We start from the raw sequence: 16,703 nt of genomic DNA, 5'->3' as shown, positions 1-16,703 counted from the left end.
TATAGGGAAATTTCTGTCATTTGGCTTGAACAGCAAGAGAAATATATTGGCTTGAAAATCAAGAAAAGTAGCAGCTACTACAGCATTCTGCCTAAACGGCATCTTTTTTTCTTTCTCTTTTCATTCTTTTCCACAGATAGCTTAGCACTGGAGCATCGTAGAAAGTTGTTCAATGGCTCATTTTAAAGAAAATTAATTGGTTTAAAAACCTTTTGTAACTAAAACAAATTATTTTTAAAACAGAATAAATTTTTCCACTAAAAATTGTATTTTTGATGTTTTTTCATACTGTTGTCTTTTCAAAGATATTTCCAGTTAGGAGTCAAATTCCTTTTGTTTTATTTAATTTTAAGCTTTTGTTTTTAAGATAATTTTAATTGTATACTGAAATTTACTTATGTCACAATTGCTAATCCCATGTTTTATCACCTCATCGGTGCCACCATAAACATTATGTCCTGTCTGTCATAAATAATATACTCATGATCGTCATTTATTTTGCTACTAGCACTACCGACATATTTACCATCGATATATCCTGTTTACAATCATTTTTATAATCCCCTCGACCGGTACTTTTGTTATCAGCATCACTAATATTGTGATTACGTTATTGCGATAACGTATATATATTGCGATACGTTGGGTAATGAAAAGATTGATCAGGTGGGCAGCTTCACTTACCTTGGTAGTATTATTAGTAAAGATGGTGGGAGCAGTGAAGATGTTAAAAAGAGAATAGCCAAGGATCAGGGTGTTTTTTCACAGTTAAAAAAAGTCTGGAAGACTAGGAAGATAAGTCTGCAAACCAAGATTAGAATATTAGAAGCTACAGTCATGACAGTGGTCAAATATGGCTCTGAAGCATGGACGCTCCGAAAAGCGGATGAAGATTTGCTAGATATTTTCCAGAGAAATTGCTTAAGGATTGATCTGGGTACCCAGTTGAATGACCGTATTTCAAAAAGTAGGTTATATGAAAAATTTGGTTCAATACCGCTTTCTAGGTCTATAATGAAAGAAAGGTTGAGGTGGTTAGGGCATGTTGTGTGGATGAAGGATGACAGATTGCCGAAGATTGTTCTTTTCGGCCAACCATCTAGGGCTAAACGGAAAGCAGGTCGTCCCCGTCTGGGGTGGGAGGACGTCATAAAGAAAGATTTAAAGGAAATGGGAACTTCGTGGGCGGGTGTAAAAAGGGAGGCTTTGAATAGATTGGGGTGGAGGAGGAGCTTGCGTAGCTGTGTTGGCCTCAGGCGGCTTGGTGCTGCAATGAGTTGTTAGTAGTAGTAGTAGTAGTGATATTGCGATTATCATCATGGCAACCCGCACATCCCTCATTATCATGATTGCAGCAGCAGCTGCAACCTAGCAAAAGACTAACCGCTGTAAATGATGATTCTGTGGGACCAACACCTAAACGTATCAAACTTGAAAATGAACAGCCAAGATACGGTTTAACAGTCGAAAATAATAGTGATGATGATTGGGCTCTGGATTTATGACATGGATAAGGTCATTAATATTTACCAGGCCTTTTTTAAGAAAACAAAGGTTCGACGATATGTGTTTCGTAATGACAAAAGTCAAGTCAAGGCAAAAGTCAAGGTTCAACATATTATAAAACCACCAAAACCAGATACTGCATCAGTCTCCGTTAAAAAACAAAGGTTCGGCGTTATGTTTTTCATAATGACAAAAGACAAGCCGAGGCAAAAGAATTAAATTCTATAGGGCCACAGACACAAGGAAAAGAAAGTTTTCTATTGTAGGATTCACCAAAAAGGACAAGAAATGGAGAAAGACATGCAACACCTGACAGGCAAGATGAAAAGAGATACAAGCCATGCAGTGGCCAGGGAGTTGTTTCATTAGAAAGATATCAATAGAGACCATTGGCAGCCCAAAAAAGAAAAAAAGGGTAGCGCAGCCAACATAAATAGTACCTGTCTTTCCAGAAGATTTTCAATTTTCAGTTATTCCGAGTTACAGTGGATCTACAGAGACAATTGGTAGCCCAAGAAAGAAGAAAAAGGGAAGCCCAGTCAGCACAAATAGCACCAGAGTTTCCTGAAGATTTTCAATGTTCAGTTAATCCGGGTTGCAGCCGAAGCTATATTAAAAGCTATAATAAAGAACGAACTCTTGACTATACTAACTTGTATAGACTTATTTTCTTAGCAATGTCTTTTTAAGAAATGAAAAAAAGTTTAAACATTTTTTAAGTTCAGTTCAGAATGGCTAAACAATAATTCAAAAACATGCTTTAATAATACTTTAATAACCACTAGACAAACTATTAATGGTCTTTTAACCGCTAGATAATAGTTCAAAACATGCTTTAATAATCAAATATCTTTGAAAAGTTTTCAGCATGAAAAGACAGTAAATTGTCTGCAAAAGTTGCATTTACTATAAATGATGGCTCTGTGGAACCAACACCTAAACGTATCAGACGTGAAAATGAACAGCAAAGATACGGTTTCACAGTCGAAAATGATAGTGATGATGATTGAGTTTTGGATTTTGGCATGGATAAGGTCATTAATACTTACCAGACCTTTATTAAGAAAACAAAGGTTCAACGGCATCTGTTTAATAATGACAAAAAACACAAACCGAGGCAAGTCACTGTTCAGCATATTATAAAACCCCCAAACCCTAATACTGCATCAGCCTATGTTAAAAAAAACAACAAAGTTTCGGCATTATGTTTTTCATAAGGACAAAAGACATGCCGAGGAAAAAGAAGCAAATTTTATAGGACCACAGACACAAGGAAAAGAAAGTTTTCTATTGATGGATTCACCAAAAAGGATAATAAATGGAGAAAGACATGCAACACCTGACAGGCATGATCAGAAGAGATACAAGCCCTGCAGTGGTCAGAAAGCTGTTTCATTAGAAAGAAATCAAGAGAGACAATTGGCAGACCAAGAAAAAAAAAAGAAGGGTAGCCCACCCAACAGAAATAGCACCTGTCTTTCCAGAAGATTTTCAATTTTAAGTTAATCTTGGCTGCAGCGGAAGTTATATTAAAAACTATAATAAAGAAGGAACTCTTGCCTATACCAACTTGTACAGATTTATTTTCTAAGAAGTATAAGTAATGTCTTCTTAAGAAATAAAAAAAAGTTGAAATGTTTTTGAAGTTCAGTTCAGAATCGCTAAACAATAGTTCAAAAAATGCTTTAATAATACTTTAATAACCGCTAGACAAATTATTACTGCTTTTTAACCGTTAGACAATAGTTCAAAAACATTCTTTAATAATCAAATATCTTTGAAGACTCCAGCATGAAAACACAGTAAATTGTCTGCGGTTAGAAGACAAGTGACAATGAGAATTCATATATAGAAGCCTGCTACGTGCCGAGTGCTGTGGCCCGCTGTGGCCCGCGTGCTGTGGTGTGTGCGTGTGTGTGTGTGTGTTTGTGTGTCTGTGTGTCTGTGTGTCTCTCTGTGACACACAGACACACACACACACACACACACGTGTCTGTGTGTGTGTGTGTGTGTGTGTGTGTGTGTGTGTGTGTGTGTGTGTGTGTGTGTGTGTGTGTGTGTGTGTGTGTGTGTGTGTGTGTGTGTGTGTGTGTGTGTGTGTGTGTGTGTGTGTGTGTGTGTGTGTGTGTGTGTGTGTGTGTGTGTGTGTGTGTGTGTGTGTGTGTGTGTGTGTGTGTGTGTGTGTGTGTGTGTGTGTGTGTGTGTGTGTGTGTGTGTGTGTGTGTGTGTGTGTGTGTGTGTGTGTGTGTGTGTGTGTGTGTGTGTGTGTGTGTGTGTGTGTGTGTGTGTGTGTGTGTGTGTGTGTGTGTGTGTGTGTGTGTGTGTGTGTGTGTGTGTGTGTGTGTGTGTGTGTGTGTGTGTGTGTGTGTGTGTGTGTGTGTGTGTGTGTGTGTGTGTGTGTGTGTGTGTGTGTGTGTGTGTGTGTGTGTGTGTGTGTGTGTGTGTGTGTGTGTGTGTGTGTGTGTGTGTGTGTGTGTGTGTGTGTGTGTGTGTGTGTGTGTGTGTGTGTGTGTGTGTGTGTGTGTGTGTGTGTGTGTGTGTGTGTGTGTGTGTGTGTGTGTGTGTGTGTGTGTGTGTGTGTGTGTGTGTGTGTTAATATCAGGATAAATGGGCTTAATATCAGGATAAAAATCTAACAGTCTACTGTAAGGCAACTAAGTTATCACAAAGGGAATACTAAAACCAGCTTATTTTCTTCTCTAATGAGTTGCAAAAGCCATTCAAGATATAGACTCAGAAAATATTTACGTAATAAGGAACTAACAGAGACATAAAACAAAACATTATTATGGGACCATAACCTTTCGAAAAGTTTCGGTTACACTTCTGCGAATTGGAGTATAACTTTCACGAAAAAAAGAGAAAAGAAAACGACTTATCACTAACCTATATAAAATGTCACGATTACCGTTCTTGTCTTTGTAATAGAACCAGTATTCCACACGTTTCATTGACCTGGGTCCCAACAGTCTGGTGCATGGCAAATGAAAATCCAACTCCTTGTTTGCATAAATAACTGAAATGGTAATTTGAATAATGTTTAATAATGTTGTATAGATCAGCATTTTTCAACACTTCGTAAACTGATCATTAAATGGACACCGATATAGAATAAGGGATGGATATCCCCTTATTTGCCACTATAAGACTAAAAGAACACATTCCAAACGCATTCCCTTGACAAAATTCTTTATTGATTTTATCGATATTTTTGGCTTAGAAACTTGTCAAGATATATTAATTGTTGTTGTTTTTCTTAGACAGAAAGGCTATAAGAGTCTTTGGCATCTTCCCACCAGCCTTATAGGGTATGTGAAAAAATTTGAAATGGAAATATTGACAAAGTCTGTAAAGGACATTGTTAAAATCCTATGCGTCTAAACTAAAAAAAAGAAGGACTTTCATGCATATATTTCGTCTTTAGAGGGTGTTTTCCTTCTTTCAGATTTTTCGGTAGTGAAATTGGCTTTTAAATTGAAGGCTATGGAGCAGGCAAATGGCTAGGGATCTACAAATCACACTAACTAATGCTTTCAATTGTCACATCGGTTTCTTAATGTCGTTTGTACAGGAATTTGATAAGTCATCCGATCTTACCCAATTTGTTTTTTCTCAAACCCCCTTTACATGTTAAGAATTTGTTTAACGCTTTGTCAATAAACTGTTCATCACTAGAAACTTTTAATTTTTAATATGCTTCAGAGTTCCATGGTTGTTATTCTGTTAAAATAAATTAAATTTTGTTACGACGTTATCCTAAATCTGTTTTTTAAAATAATATTTTCCGCAAGAGAAACTTTTTCAGACAAGTAACATTAAACTACAGATTAGCAAAAATTGATTATAACTGATAAAATTGATTTTCCAAGCGTAAAACGACCATAAAGCACTATCTACAAATCAATTAAACCCAAAGCGAACAGAAATTACAATAAATAACCAAGTGAAAAACAAAACAAGCAAAAATCAGAGGTAGCGTTGCCTATAGTAAAGGCCATACGGCTCCAATGTTTATTATTTTTTCCCAGAGGCACATCATATGGAAGGGGTCGCCGCATAAACTTGAAAGGGGGTTCATTCGATTAGAAATCAAGAGTTCTAGTGCCCTTTTTAAGGGTCAAAAGTGAATGGAAGGTAACTAACTCCCCTTCCACGCCCACCATTTCCCCAAACATATCCAATCAAAATTTTGAGATAGCCATTTTGTTCAACGTAGTTGAAAGTTTTTGAAATTACATCTTTCAGCCAGACACTCCCCCCCACAGTCTTCAGGGCAAGGGTTATAAGTTATGCCCTGGGGGCATATATGGTTCTTATGGAAGGAATGCTCGTATAAACTTCAGAGAGGGCTCACTTGATTGGAAATTGAAAGTTCTAGTTCACTTTTTAAGCGTCAAAAGATATCAGAGGGTAACCAGCCCCCCAAGCCTTTTTTCCCAAATACATCCGATAAAAATTTTGAGATAGGAATTTTGTTAAAAAAAAGTTCAAAGATCACATAGCAAAACTCCGGTGTCGACACAACCCCCAGGGCCTGGGGGAAGGTGTTATAAGTTATGCCCTGGGGGCATAGATGGTTATCATGGAAGGGATGCTTGTATACACTTCATAGAGGGCTCATTTGATTGGAAATTGAAAGGTCTAGTTAACTTTTTAAGAGTCAAAAGAGATTGGAGGGCACCTACCCCCCTCCTCCTAGCCCTTTTTTCCTCAAACTCATCCGATAAGAACTTTGAGATAGCCATTTTTTAAAAACAGTTCAAAGACCATATAACAAAAACTCCGGGGTCAACACAGCCCCCCGGGGTCCGAGGGTAGGCTTTGTAAGTTGTGCCTTGGGGGAATATATGATTCTTATCGAAGAGATGCTCGTAAAAACTTCAGAGAGGGCTCATTTGATTGGATATTGAAAGTTCTAGTTCATTTTTTGAGTCAAAAGAGATTGGAAGACAACTAGCCTCCCCCCCCCACGCCCCGTTTTTCCCCAAATGCATCCGATAAAAATTTTGAGATAGCCATTAAGTTAAAAATTTTTCAAAAGTCAGATTACAAAAATTCAGGTGTCGACACCCCCCCCCCCCAGGGCCAGGGGCCAGGCGTTGTAAGTTATGCCCTGGGGAATATATGGCTCTTATGAAAGCGATGCTCGTATAAACTGCAGAGAGGGCTCATTTGATTGGAAATTAAAAGTTTGAGCTCACTTTCTAATACTCAAAAGAGATCCGAGGGCAACTACCCCCCCCCCACGCCTTCTTTTTTCAAACCCATCTGATGAAAATTTTGAGATAGCTATTTTGTTAAAATTAGTTCAAAGATGGGATAAAAAAAATTGGTGCCAATACAACCCCCCAGGGCCCGGGGGAAGGCGTTCTAAGTTATGCTCTAAAGGCATTATGGTTCTTATGAAAGGGATGATCGTATAAACTTCATAGAGGGCTCATTTGATTGGATATTGAAAGTTCTAGTTCAGTTTTTGAGAGTCAAAAGAGATTGGAGGACAACTAGCCCCCCCCCCCCACGCCCCGTTTTTCCCCAAATACATCCGATAAAAATTTTGATAGCCATTAAGTTAAAAATAGTTCAAAATTCAGATAACAAAAACTCAGGTGTCGACACCCCCCCCCCAGGGCCTGGGGACAGGCGTTGTAAGTTATGCCCTGGGGAATATATGGCTCTTATGAAAGGGATGCTCGTATAAACTGCAGAGAGGGCTCATTTGATTGGAAATTGAAAGTTTGAGCTCCCTTTTTAATAGTCAAAAGAGATCCGAGGGCAACTAGCCCCCCCCCCCGTCTTCTTTTTCAAAACCCATCTGATGAAAATTTTGAGATTGACATTTTGTTAACAATAGTTCAAAGGTCGGATAAGAAAACTCTGGCGCCAATACAACCCCCCAGGGCCCGGGGGAAGGCGTTCTAAGTTATGCTCTAAAGGCATTTATGGTTCTTATGAAAGGGATGCTCGTATAAACTTCATAGAGGATTCATTTGATTGGAAATTGATAGTTCTATTTCACGTTTTAAGAGTCAACAGATTGTAACGCAACTAGGCCCCCCAAGCTCTTTTTCCCCAAACCCATTCGCTACAAATTCTGAGAAAGTAAGTTTCTTGAAAATTTTTAAAAACTTTGGGTAAGTGTTGTACTGGGGGCGTATTTGGTTCTTATGAAAGGGGTGCTCGTATAAACTTCAGAGAGGGCTCATTGATTGTGAGTTGAAAGCTCTAATTCACTTTTTAAGAGTCAAACGATATCCAAGGGCAACTAGAACCCCCCCCCCCCAACACAACCGTTTTTCCCCAAGCCCATCTAATAAAACTCTTAAAATAGCCATTTCATTAAAAATAATTCAAAGGTCAGATACGAAAAACTCCTGTGTCGACCAGGGTTGCCAACTTGCACACTTTTCGTGTGAAATGCGCCCTTTTTTTTCATTGCACTCTTTCACGCCACGGACAGATTTTCACTCCTTTTGTCCATTATTTGCTCTTTGCATTTTTTTCTGCACACTTTTATGAAATGATAATAGAAAAAGTATTAAGCGAATTAAAAAATTGAAATTAAACTATTTAAGTGCAAAAGATAGAACAGCTGGCCGGTATGATCTCTGTTATCTATGCCTGGGCCGTCCCCCAAGCGTCCTTCTGTTTTTTTTTCAGCTATTTACCAAGAAGTAGATCAAAGCATAGATAACCAGTAGAAAACGTGGTAAATTCAAATCAAGTTTTATAGAATTAATTTAAAAAAACAAAGTTTTTCCGAGGGAAGCAAAGAGCGAAGTTGAAACTTAAAACGGACAAAAATTATTACTTTACAACCTATTTAATACATATTTATAAAACTAGTACAAATGAACCAACTAATTATGTTTCCCTATGCTTTTAGGATTATACAAAACTAGCGCTTTACTGAAAACACAAAAGTCAAGTATAAAATACAGGATTATTGATTTAAGAGTCAAAAAAGACTATGTATCCTGGCAACACTAAACGAATCTATGATGCTTTTCATAGTCTTACACCAGTTTCGAAATTAACAGTATACAATTAAAATTATCTTAAAAACAAAAGCGTAAAACTGAATATTTTTAATAACGGCGAAGTAATTGAACAGCATACAGAAATATCGTATTGATTTATCAAGCAGCATTTTGCTCTCACAAGCTATAATACCAATAATGGGTATTATACAGTCTTAAATTGTAAGAAATATGCTTTAGTATCACTTGAAATGAAGATCAAATAAGACATAATATGAACTCTGGAAATCCGAATATTTCTCTCTATAAAAGAGTGAATTTCAAGCTATAATGCAAATTATAAAGCTAGTCTATAGTCCTAATACTTTCAATATGGCCTGACTTCGAACTTGTGTACAAAATAATCATGATATGTCCTTTTTGAGAACCAAAAGGAGAGCCAGTCATTGGACTGAGCCATTGTGTAGAAGTGACACCAAATTAAACGTATAAAAATAAAGAAAATCCTACAATGGATTGTTGCTTTATCTTAAAAGGGATTGGTCCTAAAAGGGATTGATAATATTTTGATTCTATAAAAAGTGTTTTTAATTGGTTTGCTTTTACTGTACCAAAAGTCCTATATTATTTTGTGTTTTCAGTAAAGCACTAGTTTTGTCTAATCCTAAAAGCATAGGGACACATAATTAGTTGGTTTATTTATACTAGGTATATTAATATATATTAATTAGGCTGTGAAGTAATAATTTTTGCCCGTTTTAAGTTTCAACTTCGCTCTTTACTTCCCTCGGAAAAATTTTGTTTTTTTAAATTAATCTTTGTTCGTTTTTTATTGAAATTTAATGCAGATACAACGATGCCATGATCTTTTTTATTTATACGGAATAATGTACGCTCGTTTTAAATTTTAATGTCACTTCTTATTTCAGTTGAAAATATTCACAAATATGACCTATGATTCAAGTGAACATACCACTCGATGCCTATTTTTTTAGGTTTCTTCCGAATATAATAATTGTTTTTGGCGCGAATTCAATTTTAAACCCTTAATAAGAGAAGCTGTAACCTTTTTGCATCCTACCTTTTTATTGTTTTTTTTTATATAAATAGTTTTTTCCATTTTTCTTTCCCTACTCAGCTTATCGAAAACTTGCATTTCCCCCTTAAATCAAAAAACATTATATTTCCGCTATTCCCCGAAACAATTAATAAATAGCAGAAAACACTCCCTAGTGAATATGGATAAAGTATATCACATATAAACGTTTAGCAATTAGCACTGACAATACTTCCTAGAATATAAAATTTCATATGCCATAAAAGAACACCGAAATTTTGAACAATTCATCATCCATATTTTGAACTAGCTCATATTCACTAAATACATAAATTGAAGAAAAAATGAATTCCATGGATTCAACGACTGATTAAAAAAAAAATGGTAAGTCTGTTATTATTTCCCTCAGGTTTTGAATGGAAAATATTTATATTGATAGCTTGTTCCATTCCAATATTTGATCATGTTTACTAAGGCAGCCACTGATCCCTTAAAGAATTGCCCCTTCTCTCTCTCTGAAGAAATAAAATTTCTAACAAAATATCATTCGAAACATTGAATATAATAAGAAATTACTAATATTCTAATGAAGGGAGTGTGCAGGAGAAACAGGGTTGCCACCCCAAGTGATTTATCACTATTTCTAGTTATTTTTTATGTTACCTAGTGACTTCTTTTCTAGCTACTGATTTGCGTTCTAAAACTACTGATTTTTACCTAAATCTAGTGATTTATGATTCTTTGTTTGGATATGAAAATAAATTTCCATTGTTTTTCAAAAATTTAATTTAGTAGCAATTTGGTCTACAAGGTGGGGGACTGTAATTATCCAACAAAAGGTTTTGGACCATGCTGATTCCTATTCCTGATCATGCTTTATTCATGATCCCCATCCTGAAAAATAGGAAAATTTTCCTATTTTTGCACAAGTTTAGATGATTCTTTGAGTTTGCCAATTGAATTGACCTTTATCTTTTTTCTGGATTCTAATATAGGCTTCACTGAACGTTTGTAGGAATACGTTGCAAAAAGGAAACTTTTCTCATTTTTAAGCAGGTTTAGATTATTCTCTGAGATAAAGTCTAAGGCCATGTCTTCATTATGGCTTTTTAGGCAAATTTGCCCGCACTTTTTTTTCAGTCAGCCTCAATCTCTATTGGTACCTTTTAAGGCTCAAAAAGGCTAATCAGGCACATCTGAATTGGTTTTATTTCATTAATAACAGCGAAGACCAGAAATATTCCCAGTAATCAATCAAAATATCAAATTCACATTTTTGGAGCGTTTTTTTATCCTCCCTGCCCACCCACCAAAAAAAAGTATATCTTATTGGTAAACACATGGATATTTTTTTGCGGGGGAGTTTTCTGTAGGGGTGAGGGGGAGGGGGGTTAAATGGGGAAGCTTCATTGGGAAGAAAAATTTTGGGAAGATATACCCTGAAATCTTCTACAGAATCCTTTTTATTTGGCATTCATCCTCTTGGGATGGTCAATTTTACGTATGGAGAGGATTTTTCTTGGAATTGTAGTCCCTTTCTCTGGTCCTATAGTCAAATTTAAAATGATTTTCAAGAAACTTCAAACTACTCTTGAAGTTCAAACCGTGTTGATTGATATAACCTATTTACGGTGAAACCCTTTGAGAAATAGCACAAAAAGTGCCATTTTAGTGTCATGTGGCACTTGCAGCTGGCAGAATTTATAAAAAAAAGTACGTAGGTATGAGAAACAGCTTTTGAATGAGCCATTAGGAATCTCTCTATGATGTTGTAGTAGCCTGCTAGACCCGTTGAAAAAAAAGAAAAAAACAACAAAAAAAACGGGAGAGAGATCAGTGCTACCGATGCAAAAAAGTGATTTTCCTTGTTGTTCAGGGAGGGGGACTGTAACTTCCCTGTACAAGGTTTTGACTATTCCGATTCCAATGGTACACTTTTCATTTTGATCTGACGCCATTTTCGAGGGGCTTGAGGTTTTTTTCGAAATCACCACAAATTTCTTTTAGTAATAAACTTTTACTTTTCAGACAAACCGAAAAAATAGTTAACACTCTTCAATCAGTGTCAGATGGGAATTTTTTTCACTAGGCAGTTTTTTTCAAAACGTATTTTTTAACTTTCGGTTACTATGGGCTGTGGTTCGCTATTTACTATTTTGCAGCTGCCGCTGCAACCATGATGCCTCGCCGTGACATGCTTTAAAAAATTAGCCTAGAAAATGACTGAAAAAAAAACAACATCGGATACCAATATTTCCGATACGATAAATGCGATACCAATACGAGCGATATTGATACGCCCGATACCACAGACAGCCCTTCCCCATGGACTATGGAGGGCTATATCATCATCAAAACGATATATATATTGGACCTTTGAACTATGTTAAACAAAATGTCTATCTCAAAATTTTTATAGGACTTGTTGGGGGGCGGGGGCCTGCAGGGAGGGGGGCTATTTTCCCTCCAATCTTTTCGGTCACTTAAAAACAGTACTTAAAAAATTAAGTTCCTTTCGAATTAGCTATTACACACTTCTCTATGATGCTCTGTCCACCCCCTAGCCCTTCTAGAAAAAAAAAAGAAAAAAAAGGAGACAGATCAGTGCTACCCATGCAAAAAAGTAATTTTCCTTGGTGTTCAAGTTGGGGGACTGTAATTATCCAACAAAAATTTTTTTACCATGCTGATTCCAATGGTGTACTTTTTATTTCGATTTGACGCCATTTTCAAGGGGTTTTAGGCTCTTTTTCGAAATCACCGTAAATTTCTTTTCACAATAAATTTTTACTTTTTTACAAACAATAGTTAGCATTCCTTATTCAGTGTCAAATGGCAATTTTTTCTCACTAGACAATTTTTTTGAAAATACACTTTTCAACTTTTGATTACTGTGGGCTCTGGTTCGCTCTTTACTAGGTTGTAGCTGCCGCTGCAACCATAAGGAATTTGAAAGGTTTTGGGGCACAACTATTCTACATGGAAATGGAAAAGTGAGTATGAAACATGAAGTAAGGTGATGTAGAAGCAACAACCAAAATAAATGTACTAAAGTCTAATCGCAAACTAATAAAATTCTGCAAAGACCTTAGGTCTGTGTAACATTTTAAAGCGTGAATAACCCTTATCTTCTTGTGATAGCCATTTTTTATGAAATAAACATCTTATCTTACCAGCCAGGGGTCTAACTCTTTGCTTTGGACGGGACCCATACTATCAAAATGATATAAAAGGTAAATTAGGAAAATATGGGGTAGCCTAAAATTGTAGTTTAGATTTTAGACACTTCTTTCTATCTTGGAAAGCAGTTGAGTTAGGTGAATGACACTTTCATAAATGAATCCAGGGCCAAAAATATTCGAGCCAAGTGAGAATGACAATGAAAAATGGACAAATATTGAGCAGTTCATTTTTTGACCTATGAATAAAGTGAACATACCACTCGATGCCTTTTATTATGCTCTTTCCGAATATAATAATCGTCTTTGGCGCAAATTCACTTCACCCCACCCAAATATACCAACTCAGGGTATATACTTGCACATTGGAGTGGGGATGGGGGTAAAGTTCAAACTTACCTCTATAGTCAGAACTGCATCCTGAATCCAAATTTAACATTTCTTTGGGTCAGAAATAAACTTCACAATTCCCCCCCCCCCTAATCAGTAAATATTTTTCTAGGGGTTGGGAGTAAAGTGGATTTACGCCAAAAGCAATTAGTACATTTGGAAAGAACATAGGAAAAGGCATCGAGTGGTATGTTTACTTTATTCATAGGTCAATAATATGAACTGCTCAATATTTACCAAAAAAAATTAGTAATGTATTACCAAAAAGACAGGTATACTAAAAAAAAAGACCCCTTTCTGTGGATTTTTGAATTATGCGGGCCTATCTTAGGTTTGATAAGATTTTTGAAGACTCAAAATTTCAGTTGGGGGAGGGGGCAAACTGTGGCCAGCTATTAAAATCATCTACATCTAATTTACTTGCTAATTTTTAAGTACGACTGAGTTTAAAACATCTTTGCCTTTGCCAAGCTTTGCTTATGGACAAAGCTTGGCAGAAATACTAAGTGCTTATATTCTTAATTTTAAGCAAAGCTAATTGTAGAATAGGCTAATCACCCCTTTTAACATTCCCGAGAGCTTATACAGTAAGCAACTAATCTTGTAAAAGAGACGAGGAGAAAAAGGTGGCTAATATTTCTGTCCAAGCATTTTTCCTTTTTTGCATACTTATTTCAGCCTTGGTTTTTAACACTATTAAAAAAACAGGAAGTTTTTCAACTGAAATAAGGAGCAACATTAAAACTTAAAACGAACAGAAATTACCACGCATTTGAAGAGGGTTGCCCCCTCACCAACACCTCGCTCTTCACGCTAAAGTTTTTTAGTACTTTTAAAAAAGTTTCTTGTTGTTCTACTTACACGATCCTTGTGTTTCAGAAGTTAAAGAATTGGGACAAAATTCAAATTTTAGCGTAAAGAGTGAGGTGTTGAAGAGTAGGCAACCCCCTTCATATGTGTTGTAATTTTTGTTCAGTTGAAGTTTTAATGTTGCTCCTTACTTTTAGTTGGGAAAATTTGTTTTTATTTAATTTCTGATCGTTTTCTGATGATGCATCGACTTAGCTTACTGTAAAGTGTGTTATAGACATAATCGGATTTGTGGCAAATATGAGGCGCCATCTTAGAACAAACTTCCACAAGAGCAGGGTTCAGAACAATCAGACATCAATGCTGCAGTATGAAGACCTTCCCAAACAATTACATTCTGAGTCAATAATTGAAGACAGCTTGAAGCTTACGTCGTGGGTCGTCCTGGAAGACATTCCCATTACAAAAATGGACACTTTAATCCTAGTCCTGAAAAATGCTTTTGGAGACTCAGAACTTTGTAAAAGCTTCAATCAGGGCAGAACTAAAACTAGTGGGATAATTAGACACGTCATTGCTCGTGTAGAAAGACATGTGCTTTCTTATGAACTGAAGAAAGCTCATATCTCCTTAATAGTTGACAAATCTGCCGATAAATCTTGGTGGAAGGTCTTGGTCCTTATAGCAAAGTACAATAACTCCAAAGATATAGTGCGAGAAGACTTTCTGGGGCTTTTGCCAGTAAGTGATGCCAGTTCAGAAGGGCAAAAACGTCTAATACTTGGACATTTGGAAAGCCTAGGAATGCCTTTGCAAAATTTGATGGTAATTGCCTTTGACAATGCCAGTGTTAACAATGTACATCTGAAAGATCTTGGTGTACTGTTAGTAGAATATGTGCCAAATTTGCTTGTGCTAGGCTGCACTAGCCATTCCCTTGCTCTCTGTTCTGCATATTCAGCTAAGAAGTTGCCAGATGGAATTGACATTTGTATTCGTGACGTAGTTGCATATGTGGCAAATAGTCCAAAAAGATGATGAACTAAAGATCTACAAAAATTTATGTCATGTGGAAAACAATAAGCTTTTGTAGACTTCAAGTACGCGATGGCCCACCCTTGAAGCTTCCTTTGAACAGATCCTTGAGCAGTGGAACCCGCTCCTTTTATTCTTTACCAACCACGGAGAAGTTGACTCTGCTGAAGATAGAGGAACCAAAGAAAAGGCTAATAAAATTCTTGCTTTTATACGTGATTCATCTGTGAAAGTTACTTAGTATTTTTCTTCATTTGTCTTACGAAAGACCAATGCACTAAACAAAGAGTTTCAAGCTGAGGGAACACGAATTCACAGGATTTTAGAAAGTTCGCAACAGACGTATCTGTTGCTCCTGAAGTGCTTTGTCAAAAAGGAAGGCAAAAGGCACTTTGTCAAAAAGGAAGAAAGATCCATTTGAAGTTCGGTTGAGCCCGGCTCATTTTCTTGCACTTGATTGTATAAAGTTAGGACCAAATGCACTGTGCCTCATGAGAAGCCTGCAAAACACTGGCCTATTGAGTGCTCAGCAGGTTAGTACAAGAAGGGGTCCCACTCCAGGGGGAGTGACATCACAGCCACAGATTTCTGGGAAATTGATTAGCTTTAATTTTACGTAAGTTCTTTGTCATAATCAAAGTACCGTATTATCTGTTTGCCATAATTCTACCCCGTGAACCTTCCTTGATAACATATTATCATTAATTTCCAAGCAGGATGATGTGTAATTGATAAAGACATGAATTACGTTGAACTTATAGAGCTTTGACTGTGTAAGAATTCATGACAGAAAAATAAATAGATTTCATGGGAATTTAAAATGTATCTGTGCACAGTTGCCAGAACAATTGAAACTTCAGAGATTAACTGACATTTTAGGGGATTATTTGGGGTGAAACAGTTTGAGACATGTAACTTGACCTATCTTTACTTCTCGGCTGTGGTCGCTATAATAGACAAGTACAAAATATGGGATTAGTGAGATGGTTATGGATTTGAGCCATCAAGGACCGCAGCCACCAATGACCTTAGCCACAAAGGACCTCAAACTCCAAGGGATCCCTCTCCCCAACCACCATGGGGCCCCCTCCCTCCAGATTTTTGGGCCTATCCCCACATTTATTATACTTTTTTGAAGTTTATTTTCTTGAGCTTTTTTTTATTTTTTAAAATGATAATTTTATTTCAACTGTTTTTACATGTCTTAGAACGACATAAAACATACTTAAAGCATAAGAAATTCACTTTTAAGCTGGATTTCGTAACGTATGCAGATGTGTGTAGTCTGAAACCTATGGTTTGGGGTGCATGGTCTACTATTTCAAACTTTTCTGACCTAGGTTTCTTAACCTGTCGTAGGTGTGTGTGTGTTGACTGAAATCTATGATCTGGGATGTTTGGTTTACTATTTTTGACTTTTCTTAGCTAGGTTTCTTAACCTTTCGTAGGTGTGTGTTGCATGGAACTTATGATTTGGGACGTATAGTTTGCTACTTTGGACTTATCTTAGCTAGCATTCGTATGTGTATGTTGTCTGAAACCTATGATTTGAGATGCTTGGTTTACTAATTCCTACTTTTCTGAGCTAGGATTCATAGCTTTTCATAGGTGTATGTTGTACAGCCCTCCCCCTGGGGACTTCGGAGGATTAGTAGCATATTTAATCCTTTATTATTTCCTTTCAGTTAGACAAGGAAAGGTAGGGTGTTCTTGGGAATTATCTGTCTACAGACTAGTGGTAAAAGAGAA

At 36.6% G+C, this 16,703-nt stretch overlaps 1 protein-coding gene across 1 annotated transcript in view; it reads right to left on the bottom strand.

Moving 5' to 3' along the window:
- The window catches only part of LOC148938552 (uncharacterized), a 93,065-nt gene extending 76,795 nt beyond the window's left edge, over positions 1–16,270 (bottom strand). Inside the window, exons 1-2 of the mRNA XM_089107708.1 lie at positions 16,180–16,270; positions 4,415–4,522 (exon numbers count right to left, since the gene is read on the bottom strand). Of these exons, the coding sequence (XP_088963834.1) occupies positions 4,415–4,485 (71 nt within the window). The 5' untranslated portion in view covers positions 4,486–4,522; positions 16,180–16,270. The remainder of the gene's footprint in view (positions 1–4,414; positions 4,523–16,179) is intronic.
- Positions 16,271–16,703: the final 433 nt, after the last annotated feature.

This window comes from Artemia sp. Qi Xiang Cuo, unplaced genomic scaffold (assembly GCF_049724085.1).
Source record: "Artemia sp. Qi Xiang Cuo unplaced genomic scaffold, ASM4972408v1 HiC_scaffold_3140, whole genome shotgun sequence".
In the NCBI taxonomy this organism is placed as follows: Eukaryota; Metazoa; Arthropoda; class Branchiopoda; order Anostraca; family Artemiidae; genus Artemia; species Artemia sp. Qi Xiang Cuo.
This window is presented reverse-complemented; position numbering and strand designations above follow the sequence as displayed.